A 12,409-nucleotide genomic window follows, 5' to 3' on the forward strand; every position below is an offset into this window, starting at 1 on the left:
CACGTCAGCTCCTCACCAGCAGCCCCTAAATTCTGTCCCTCTGTGGGGCAGAGAATGTTTCTGAGCTGCCTCTGTTACCACAGCTGCTGTTTTCTGGAAGAGAGGTAACAGTGAATACAAAATCACAGCACTCACATGGAACATCACATCCCAGTGTGCCTGAATTTCCTGGGCTCTTCAGGCTTGATTTTTTTCCTATAATGAGAGTTTCTGCTGGGTTTTTCAGAGCAAGCAGTGGCTTTGTGTCCAGCTTTGCTGGACAGCTTCCACATTCCCAGGCTGCTCCAAGCCCTGTCCAAGCTGTCCTTGGGCACTTCCAGGGATCCAGAGGCAGCTCCAGCTTCCCTGGGCACCTGTGCCAGCCCTCCCCACCCTCCCAGGGAGCAATTCCAGCCCAAAATCCCATCCATCCCTGCCCTCTGACAAGCCATTCCCTCTTGTCCTGGCACTCCAGGCCCTTGTCCAAAGCCTCTTTCTGTATTTCCAGCTCCTTCAGGCACTGGAAAGCCCCAGTCAGGTCTCCCTGGAGCCTCCTCACTTCACTCCTGAGCTTCCAAATCCCCCTGCTGCTGATCATTCCAGCCTCTGTAGATAAACAGAGAACATTTCTGAGAGCATCTCCATCCCACTCTGCTCTCCAAACCTCCCCTGGAGCAGCTCCCACTTCACCTTTAACACAGAAAGTGCTGATATCTCCCAGAACTCATCTCAGGCCTCTCCCAGCTCTTCACATTTCCCTTCTGTCAGTCCCATCTGGCCCACACACCTTTCCTTTTTAGATTTCTCTTTTCATCAGGTGTGGTAAGTCTCCACCTCCATCCAGTGAGTCACTGCATTGTGTTTGCCATTTCCCAAGGGCTTGGCACCTGCTGTGGTGGGTGTTTTGAGGGAAACAGCCTGTTCATGGATTTATTAACAGTTTGTGTGGAATAATCCAGTCAGATTTGCTGGTTAACCACCTTAAAAATTCAATTTTGTCCTCAGAAGATTAGTGGCCACTGAGTGACTTTGGGGAAGTCTTGTAATATTGGATGGAATAAAATCATTCTGGAGAAGAACAATTCTGCTGAACCCTCAGTGCCCATGAACCAGCGCTGAATTTGCCTTAAATACCTGTTTTAGTGTCTCTGGAGTTTCCCAGCTTTCCTTTCTTTCATTTGGGTTAAAGAGGAATAACACCAGCTTTCAGCTCCCTTCTCTGTGTTAAACACCAAGCATATTTCTCAGTTATCTGTTTTCCCAAAATCCATGTCACTTTCCCAAAAAACAACTGTTCCATTTCCATCTCCTGCTGCCAGCTTTAACTCCAGCAGTGCCTGGAGCTAATGCCCTGCTATGTTTGTGTTCAGTGGGTTATTATTCCCAGATGGAATTTTAATATCTTACACCACTCAGTTCCAGCCTTGGATTTCCACTTGCAATATGGTGAAGATCATTTCTTGTAACACATGGTTGTAATTTATTGCCCTTTGCTTGACGTGTGTGTGCTTGATTGAAATCAAAGCATAATGAAGAGCAGGGCAGCTGGTTAAATCTCCCTATTTTAGATTCTGCCTTCCCTTGTTTTGGGTTGGAGATAATCAGGGCTTTAATTAACTAATCTAATGGTTCTTTGTTGTCTGGAAGAAATAATTTCTGAAGTGATTAAATAGACCTCCCCTGGGAAGGATGCTGCTGATCTGTCTGCAAACAGGATGAGTTTTGGCAACTTTGGACTGGTTTAGTGGCTGACATGCATTTAGAAAGCTATTCTTCCTTTTTTTTCCATGGTTTAAATTGGATTTATTGGTGCTTTTGATTTTTAACAGCTTAAAAAAAAAGATAAAACATCATCTTAATCATTCTGCTCCTGAAAATGTTTGCATTGATTAAGATTCTGAGTTTCCTCAACAGAGTGAGCAGTGAAACCTTTTGAACTTCTTCTTGTGTCTGTGTTTTGATGTAGATCCATGTTCAGTTTGTTATATTAGATCTCTGGACCAGGAATTTGGTAGGAGTGGAAGGAGGTCTGGGAGAGGATTGACCTGTGAAACATCTTTGTTGTGTGTAATCCTTTTATTATTGAATTTTGATTGGAATCTGGTCCAGAGCAGTTATTGCAGTTTTTGGACAGCTTTAGCAGTGCTGGGGGTTTGCAGGGTGGATATTCCTGTCCTGTGCTGTTCCCTGCACCCACTGCCCTTGGAGGAGGAATTCCCTGGAATTGTGGGGATTGAGGAGCCTTTTGCCAGAGCTGGGGCAGTGAAATCCCAGATCAGTTTGTCCTTTCACTTATAGAGTGCTCAGTCCTGACTTTATTTTTTTTTTAATTTTTATTACTATTTATACTGTGCTGTATTTTATTTATTACTCTGTTTAATGTCATGGAACATCCTGGCTTTGCTGGACTTCAGGGATGTCTCATTTTGACTGACCTGTGCCACCATCTGTACTGAGTGTGTTCAGATGGCCCATGAGCTGCTGGCTGCTTTAACTTTCTTTATCTCTTTTTACCCTTTTTCTTTAGCTGTTTTTACCCTTTTTCCTAGTTAATTTTGGATTCTGTGCTTGAACACTGCCTTAGTCCACTTGTCCTGATAAGAAAAAATGCAAATCTCTGTTAGTGCAGCCCTTGGGCTGTTTGTGAGATGTGCTCTGATGTTTTGTGAGATGTGCTGTGGTGTCATCTGAGTTCTCCTTCCCTGCCCAGAGCCTGTGCTGGAGTTCAGGTCACAAATCCCTTCAGACCCTCAGGGTTTGTAATAATTGCTGCATTCATCTGTTTGCCCAACTCTGCTGTTCTTTGTGCATGGAACAGCCCCAATTCCACCAGCAGCAGATGTGAGGGTGTGATCAGGGCTTCCTTCCAGCACAGGGATGTCCAACCCCAAGGTTGGAGCTCACCAGGGGATGTGGCAGCTGGGAGCCCTTTGTGATCCCTGTGCTCAAACCTGAGCTGGGAGCCCCTGCAAAGCTTTGAAGTGACTTTATTGCCATCAGCTTCCTCATTACTGCTGCAGCCCTTTGTGCTGCCTTTCTCCTGGGCACGGCAGTGCCTGGATTTGCTGGATTTGCTGGATTTGCAGATGGAATCCAGATGGGTTTGTTGAGCATCCCAGCACTGAGGAAAGTTCCTGTGCATCCTCTCCAGCCCTGTGTCACCAGGAACATCCTCTGCTCAGGCTCAAAGGGTGAGATAAAATCTCCTAAGACAGGTTTAAACCACCAAGAGTTTCTCTGTTTTTATGCCTGTGTGATTTTACAATTACAGCCATGCTGTTTTCCCAAGGAAATGATTCAGATGTAGAAAGCAGAGTTGGGATTCCCTCCTCAGCCTGCCCATGGGCAGCTCAGAGCAGAGTTAATATTGAAGTTGTTGATAAATGTTACACAAATTAGAGGATCTTCTTAGAAAGGAGGGGGAAATTATATCTAATTTCATGCTGGAAAATGAAATAATCTGATTTTTTTTTTTTTTTTGCTTTGGGAGTTCCATTTTGGAGCAGCTCTGCACACACTGCATTCTTATCTTCTGAATCGGAGATGTTGGGTGGAGGAGGAGGAGGTTTTCCCTTGGGTTCCCAGGGTTCTCTGTAATTACATAAAAACTGAGCACTTGGATTAGGAGGTCAGCACTGATGATGCAGCACTGTCCTCAAACACTGCTCTCTGAAGGCTTTAAATCCCTAGGAAGAAATGACTTAGGTTTAAAAATGAGATGAAATTTTAAACCGTCAGTTTATTGTGATCTGGAATTTTTGAACTGCTTGTCTCTATTAATACTTTGTATTGTACAGACAGAAATTTTCCTCATGCCCTCACAAATGTAAAAGTGTTTTAATGATGGAATTTGAAAAGAAACTTAAACATCAGCCTTCTTGTGGCAGATCTGATACAGAATTCTTTCGTTAGAGAATTGATGCCACATGAAATCCTCAGCCTCCAAAGATTTTGGCAAGGTTAAACCACGACACAGGAGATTTCTGTCCAGGTTTGGATTTCAGCTGGAATGTGGCAGTGTGAGGATGGCCACAGGAGGAGGCTTTGGAAGTTTCCTGGTGCTAATGAAGGAATTCCCTCGTTTGGACACGTTCCAGAGCCACCCCTTGTCCTGCTCATTAGGTGGCTGATGGAATTCTTGATGGAAATTTGATGGAATTCTTCCCAGGTCACTTCTCCAGAGGGATTTGGTGCTTAAATTCCATCTGCCAGGAGCAATCAGATGGGAAGGAAAATGTGAGCAGTACAATTTTCATTAATGAAAGGTGCTAGAAAGCACAAACCTGGCTTTTTTTTTATTTTTTGGGAGACTTTCAGCCTTCAGGATCCCATTGTTTGGATACTGTTTTCCTTCCTTGCAGAGTTCCTGCACTTCACAGCTCTGCTGAGCAGTTTGAGTCATCCCACCATGGTCCAGATGTGTGCTTTTAAGTACAACTGGCACTGAAATTACACATACCTAACTGGATTGGTATGTTTGCTCCAGGGATTTTTGCACCTGTGTATGCTGGAAAGAATTCCTGTAAAATACCTGTACAGAGCCCCCTGGGCTGAGTTCATCAAGCGGGGTGCAAAACCCCTGGGCTGTGCACAGACATTTTGCCTTCTTCATTTTCAGTGTCTGGGTGAGGTTGTGGAAGTTCTCCTGGGGCCAGGGAAGGAGAGAGGAGCTGTGAATGATCAGAGGGAGAAATGTGAGAGGAAAAATCCTGCTCACTCCTGCTACCAGCCCATCCTTTCATCAAACAACTCCTGAGCCTCCTCAACAATTATTATCTGATCTCCTGAAGAGTTTGTTCCTCCTCCTCCTCGAGGTGTGGGATTGCAGGGGATTTGTTCAACACCTGAGTTTGGAAGGTGGAAGTTGCTGGAATTTGCTGCCTCCTTCTTGTCCCTGTTGTGATTCCTGTGCTGGTGACAGGGGACGGGCTCGGTGGGAATTGTGTCACCACTTTGTCACTGCAGCCTCCTGTTCCCATGAGAGCAGCAATGTTTGCTTCCTCCCCTCGGCATTTGGGGAATGTTTTGGGTTTCTGTGACTGCAGTCATTGTCACTCCTGTGAAAACACGTGGAGCTGGATGCTCAGCATTTTCCTTTGGGGCAGCATTTTTAAATGCCACTTTTCTCGGAAGTCTGTTGATTTAAATAGCTGGAGACATCTCCCTTTCTGTTTTCTATTTTCTAGTTTCAGAAGCTGAACTTGTGGAGCTGGCAGAAATAACTACATGACCTTTAGGGAATAAAAGGAAATCTATTTTTCTGCTTTAAATGAGCCAGTTTGAAACCCTGTGGAAGGTTTGCAGAGCCAGGCTGAGGTTCCAGGTGTCTTTGGCATCAGGGGGTTGGGAGTGCCATAAGCCACAGACTTTTTGATTTTTGTCTCTGGAAAAATGCACAAATATTTATATGGATGAGTGATTTGGTTCTGTAGTTGAAAATCAGAGCTTGCTTTTATTGCTGTGGGGTGAAAAGTCATTTTCTCCACAGCGATGTGTTGGGGGAGCAGAGCGTTATCAGGAGAGTCTTGGAGCCTTTTCTGAGCTGTCCTTCAGTGTAAAACAAAATGATTCATCTGCTCTCCTTTCTTGAGGCTGGGGGATTTCCTCCCCTGTCACATCCCTCTTGAAGTTAAAGCTTTCTTCTGGCCACAGCTTCTATTTCATGGCTACAGCTCCGGCTCCTCAGACGAGTTTCCATCCTCTGGCTCCACCCGCTGCAACTTCAAACACTTCATAAAGCTTTGGATCACTCTTAGCTTAAATATTTTCTTTTATTCTTGCATTTGTAAAGTAGGTCAGTCTTAAGTGTGACATTTTTTGTATAAAACAGCTTTTTCCAGGAGTTCTGTGGTTGATGAGTAACGAATATAAAAATTCAGTGTTTGATCGTGACATTAAAATTCAGTGTTTAATCGTGACATTTAATTGATTTTAAGTGAACTGCTGTTCTGAATTCTGTAAGGAGAATTAATGATTACTTTGGGCCAAATGCCTTTTAGTCACCTTTCTGGGCAGCCTTACAGAAAATTATTTTCCTAGAGATAGAAAGTGCTCCCCAAGGACAAGGGGTTGGTCTTGATGATCTTTTGAGATGATATAATCTTTTATATCATATGATATCAATATGATCTTTTGCTATGATATAATTTATCAGTGTTTTTGTTAATCAAGTGACATGATGACCATAAAACCATTTTTTCATTGTTTTATAACAAAGTTTTGTCTGTAGGTGAAGTCTGATCTGGATTGCAGCACTGATGGGTGTCCTTAGGCAGGGAGCAGAGGTTGCTTTTGTCCTTTGAGAATGGTTTTGTTGGGAAGGTAGAATTAGAAAGAAATTATAAATATGACTCTGTAGCCAGAAAGGCTAAGGAAGAAATACAAATGAAAACAGGGTTTGAATAATTCAAATAAACCAGGCTGGTGTGCCAGAACACATTCTGTCCCCCAATAAAACCAAGCTGAGACCCCTCTTCCCACCCTTATAAAGAAAGGTCTGAAGGACCCTGAGATAACTAAAAATATGCAAAAATATCGATTTCTATAGGTTGCACACAAATGTTACTGTATAAGTAATATATATAAGTATATAAGTATACTTAGAAAGATTGGTTAGTGAAGGAATAGAATATTCAAATGTATAGATTATATAAGTGATTGTATAGGAGAGCTCAGGCTCCTTTTCCCCAGCTCTCTCACTTCTGTTCTGTCCCTCTCTTCTTAATTCTTGAGCTCATGTATTCATATTTTACCCCCTTTTTATATTGTTCTCTCTGAGCTTTGAGCTCTATCTGCTGGCTCATAGCAGAGCTCTCTTTCTCTTCCACACCCTGGAATAAACTCCTAACACCCAACTCGATTATAGAGGTCTCTGCAGTGTCTCAGACCATCCCCAGAAAGCTTCTCCTACAGTCTCTCTTGGTTTTCTGAGTTCTCCTGGTCTCTCTTGGTTTTCTGAGTTCTCCTGGTCTCTCTTGGTTTTCTGAGTTCTCTTGGTCTCTCTTGGTTTTCTGAGTTCTCCTGGTCTCTCTTGGTCTCTCTTGGTTTTCTGAGTTCTCTTGGTCTCTCTTGTCTCTCTTGCCTCACTCTCTCTACACTCTTGCTCTTCTTTTTTCCCAGCTCTCTCACTTCTGTTCTGTCCCTCTCTTTCTTAGCAATCTTAATTCTTGAGCTCATGTATTCATATTTTACCCCTTTTTATATTGTTCTCTCTGAGCCCTGAGCTCTATCTGCTGGCTCATATCAGGCTCTCTCTCTATCCCACACCCTGAAATAAACTCCTAACACCTCACTCAATTATAGAGGTCTTTGCCATGTCTCAGACCATCCCCAGAAAGCTTCTCCTACATGGTTTGTCCCTTGGGGTGTTGGAGGTACCACAACAGGAATTCCTCCTACTTGAGGCCTCCAGAACATTCCAGAAACATCTGCTGGATGCTTTGGGGGTCGGTCTCTCCTCCCAGGTGAGGAAAGGAAGAGCTTCCCAGGTTGTGCTGGGGGGGTTTAAGTTGGATATTGAGGAAATAACTTCAAGGCAGGGGTTGTGAAGTGTTGGAGCAGGATGTCCTGGGCAGTGGTGGAGTCACCAGCCCTGGAGGTGTTCAGGAAATTCGTGGATGTGGCACTTGGGGGGGTGGGTTAGTGCTGAGGGTGGTGGTGCTGGACTTGGGGACCTTAAAGGACCTCAAGGATTCTGTGATTTCAGCTCCTAAAGAACGCAGATTCCTTCTCCAGCCGCGGAGGATCAGGGCCAGGGACATCAGGACAGGCCACCAGGGACAGAGATGTTCCATGCAGGAGCTTTGGTGCACTGCTGGGCCTGGCTCCTTGCTCATGCATTTCTTTAACAGAGAAAATCCCAGTTTGTGCCTTCCTGGAGCCTTTGCCAAGCTTGGATTTCAGTTTGTGCTGCATTTCAGCCCATGGTGAAGGGGTTTCTTGGAGGAAGCCCAACCCTCCTGCAGCAAATCCAAATCCTCAAATATCAATTTAAATCCTCCCAATCTGTCATCCTCTTCTGTGTTATGGACCAATTAACCTGTGGCACCTCTTTATTTTCCTTTAAAAAAACCAAAGAGGAACATTCCCCTCTCCAGCTTGAGGAATCCCACTTGAGAGCTGTGTGAAGGTGAAATGCAGTGTAATGATCAGTGCTCTGTATTTCCTGCCCATGAAGGAGGAGGGGATTTTGGAGTGGCTCTGCATTGATATTTTGGATAATATCCATATTATTATCCAGAGGAGCCTTTGGATAATTCAAATCCCGGCGTGCTTTGGGTTCAGGTTCTGGCATCGTTGTTCCAATCTGCAGATCCTGAGCCTGGCCATGGCAAAAGCAGCTTTATTGAAATGGCATGTTGGTATTTAAAACAATATTAATATTATATTTGATTCATTAGATCTCCAAAGGCGCTTAAAGCGTTTCCATGTGTGCGCTGTTGCTTCTGGCGGGACGTTCTTCACATGGTTTTATGTGGTTTCAGACAACATTTTAGCACATTCTTAAAATACCCACAAAAGCCTTTATGTAAAATCTCATAAAGGTGAACCACATAAAAATGATTTTTTTTTTCCTGTTTCATGTCATTAGGATCAAAGTACAGTAGGTAAGAATAAATTTCCCCAAAGCTTGTTTGGGTCCCGCTCTTAATTAACGTTTCGTGCTCGTAAAGTGCGTAATGGGGAAAGTGTCTGTGCACACTGAAATGTTCTCAGTGGCTGCCAGTCCATTTGGAGTGAACTCACTGATTCTCTGGATGAAAATTAATATATTAGAAATATATATTAGATTTTATATAGAATTTATATTTTATATAGAATATATATATTATATATATAATATATATATTTTATATAGAATTTATATTTTATATTTTATATAGAATTTATATTTTATATTTTATATAGAATTTATATATATTATATATCTATAATATATATAATTTATATATATTATATATATATATTTTATATAGAATTTATATTTTATATTTTATATAGAATTTATATATATTATATATCTATTATATATATAATTTATATATATTATATATATTATATATAATATATATATTTTATATAGAATTTATATTTTATATTTTATATAGAATTTATATATATTATATATATAATATATAATTTATATATATTATATATATAATATATATATTTTATATAGAATTTATATTTTATATTTTATATAGAATTTATATATATTATATCTATTATATATATAATTTATATATATTATATATATAATATATATATTTTATATAGAATTTATATATATTATATATCTATTATATATATAATTTATATATATTATATATATTATATATATAATATATATATTTTATATAGAATTTATAATTTATATTTTATATAGAATTTATATATATATATTAGAAATATATATTAAAATATATATTAAAATAAAATTTAATATATTAATATATTAATATTATATATTAAAATATATTATATAAAAACTTATTTTTAAAGCAATAAGTGCTTCTCTCTGATTCCTGCTGCTGAAGGAAGGGTCACTTGGGTTGGAGCTGAGGTTCACTGCAGGACTGGAATTCCCATTAAGCAAAATCCAGTTGTGAATTCCCCAGGGGGATAAAAAGGGAATTTGTGTTGGTTTGTTGGGTTGGAGTTGCCTGGCTGGGCTTTGCTTTTTCAGCCAAAAAATAAAAATAAAAATCAAAAATCAATCTGTGGTTTGATAGGGTTAATAGGAAAAATTAACTGAGTGAATAGGAAAAGTGAAAGGTGGGTTAATAGGAAAAATTAACTGAGTAGATTTTTAAATGTAATTAATTAATTTAAAATTTAAAAGGTGAGTTAATAGGAAAAATTAACTGAGTGAATAGGAAAAACAAAAGGTGGGTTAATAGGAAAAATTAATTGAGTAAATTTTAAAATTTAATTAATTAATTTAAAATTTAAAAGGTGAGTTAATAGGAAAAATTAACTGAGTGAATAGGAAAAATAAAAGGTGGGTTAATAGGAAAAATTGAGTTAATTTTTAAATTTAATTAATTAATTTAAAATTTAAATTAAAAGGTGAGTTAATAGGAATTGTTCACCCCTCCTGAGGTCAGCACTGGTTTGGGTAAAGGCTTGGATGTCCTCAGGTAAAGGGAATTTCCTCTGGTGCAGAAGAGGAAGGAGCAGTCACTCCCAGGGGGGTGTGACAGAGGTAGAACACAGTTTAATTTAATTAATTTAATTAATTTAATTTAATTAATTTAATTGCTGGCAGTCCTGGCAGCTCCTCATCTCTTGGCATGATGAGATTTTGCCTTCTTGAAAGCACTGAAAAGTCTGAGCACCAAATTTCCTCTCCTCCTTTCACACAACCCTTGTGTGCCCTGAGATCTGAGAGTTGTGTGCCATGAAGGAATATTTATTATTCCCTTTTCCTTCATCCTCCTCATGGCTTTGGTAACTTGAGAGAGTGGAAGGGGTGAAATGCTGTGGGTTGCAATTCCAGTTCTCCAGGAGACAAAATTACTCCTTGTGCTTCTTTTCTTCCAGCAGTGTTGGGTTGTTTACCATTATTTCATAAAGTGAATTTTCCACCTGCACCACTCTCATCCAGAGGGATTGGGGCTCTACAGATCCAAACCTTTCTTGGTTTTCTGACTGTGAGATTGAGGCAGTCTGCCTGAATTTCTCTTCTTTCCCACATCTGATGCTGCAATAACAAAACCAAATCAATGTCAGCTTCACCCAGACTTCTGAGGCAGCAACATGAAGTTATTTACTTTCTCCCTTTTGTCTTAATTAGTGAACTTTGCTGTAAAGAACTTGCAGACCTTGCCAATAGTGAAAGAAAAGAGAGGGAAAAAGAGACCAAATTGTAAAATAAAGCCTTACTCTCAGCCCACTCTGCTTTTACCAGCTGTTGTAGGTAATTGGAATCAGAGGAATTGTTTGCTCAAGTCCTGCAGAAATCTGTAAATAGCTCTGCTTCTCACCAGACCTTTATTCTCCTTCAGAGAAATGTGCAGTTATTTTGTAATTAAAGTCTCTGCACTGTGATTTGAGCTGTGGGTGTGGAGCTGTGAGAGTGTGCTGTCTTGAAAGAAAATAAAATAAAATAATCTGTGTTAGCACTTAGAAATTCTGCTTATTTGGGATTATTATTATGGATATCTGACTGTGGCTCGGGTCCTGCTTGCTTTTAACTCACCTCTGGGTTGAATCCTGCAGGTATTTTGAAGGTGGAGTCTCCTCTGTCTACCTCTGGGATCTGGATCATGGCTTTGCCGGGGTGATCCTCATTAAGAAAGCTGGAGATGGATCAAAGAAGATTAAGGGATGCTGGGATTCCATCCACGTGGTGGAGGTTCAGGTACAGCCTCTGGGGCAGCTGACACATCCAAGTGAAAACAAAACCCACTTAATTCCAGACAATTAAGGAGCACAGGTGTTCCACTGAACAATGAGAGATTGTGGCAGGGCTGTAAACTTCTTTCCCTTGTTAATTTTTTGAAAATGCCCCGGGGCCATTTGGATAGAGATAAGTCAGGGTTGTAATCAAAAAGAATCCCAGAAGAATTGGAAGAATGTTATTTCTGTGCATGTGATCCCAAGATGTGGGGCTTTTTTAACATAAAGAGCTACAGATAAATATCACTAATTAGGTAATAAAAACGAGGTAATAGGAGGGTAAATTGCTCTAACTAGATTTGCTTTGGAAAATTAGAGGAATGTGCACACTTAGAATTGTCTTTAAGAGACTGTGCTGTGTGAGTGGGGTTAGATTTACCTGCCAGGCCAGCCCCATTTCACTTGGGGAAGGATTTTAACCTCCTGTTTCCATCCCTTTTTGTTCTTTTGCACTCTCAGGAGAAGTCCAGTGGCCGCACTGCCCATTACAAGCTGACCTCCACGGTGATGCTGTGGCTGCAGACCAACAAAACAGGCTCTGGTACCATGAACCTGGGGGGGAGCCTCACCAGACAGGTATGAGCCCACTCAGCCACACAACCCTGCTTTTGTGAGCTGCTGGATAAACATCTCCTGGAGAATTAACAGAAATTACATCTCCTGTAATTAGCAGAAAGCCCCCTTGAACTGTGCTTGACACATTGGGGCTTGCCATTAAAAATACAAAACATTCAGCAGGAGTTTAGACTTGCTCCCAAGTCTCAGTTTGTCTTTTAGTGCTCTTGAATTTTTGTTTTTCCCTGAGTGTTGCAGGGATATTTTTATCTGTAGGATTTGCCCACTTTCTCACTGGATTATAAAAACACAGGATGACTTCTTCTCTTACATCTCCCTTTTAAAAGCTAAACCACTGAGAACAAACCTGAATTTTGCACTGACTGTAAGATTTTTTTTTTAAGGACATCAATTAAAATTTTCCTTTGGTGTTTTCTTCCTGCATAAAAAAAAAAAAATCTAAAAATTTATTTTC

General features: G+C 40.4%; 1 protein-coding gene across 2 annotated transcripts in view; it reads left to right on the top strand.

The window, feature by feature from the left end:
• CAPZB (capping actin protein of muscle Z-line subunit beta) overlaps window positions 1–12,409 on the top strand; it is a 53,797-nt gene that overhangs the window by 33,653 nt on the left and 7,735 nt on the right. For both annotated transcript variants that reach the window (XM_058855363.1, XM_058855364.1), the window contains exons 5-6: window positions 11,200–11,341; window positions 11,839–11,955. In XM_058855363.1, coding sequence (XP_058711346.1) covers window positions 11,200–11,341; window positions 11,839–11,955 — 259 coding nt within the window. The remainder of the gene's footprint in view (window positions 1–11,199; window positions 11,342–11,838; window positions 11,956–12,409) is intronic.

The sequence above is a fragment of the Poecile atricapillus genome, chromosome 22 (genome assembly GCF_030490865.1).
Source record: "Poecile atricapillus isolate bPoeAtr1 chromosome 22, bPoeAtr1.hap1, whole genome shotgun sequence".
Classification (NCBI taxonomy): Eukaryota; Metazoa; Chordata; class Aves; order Passeriformes; family Paridae; genus Poecile; species Poecile atricapillus.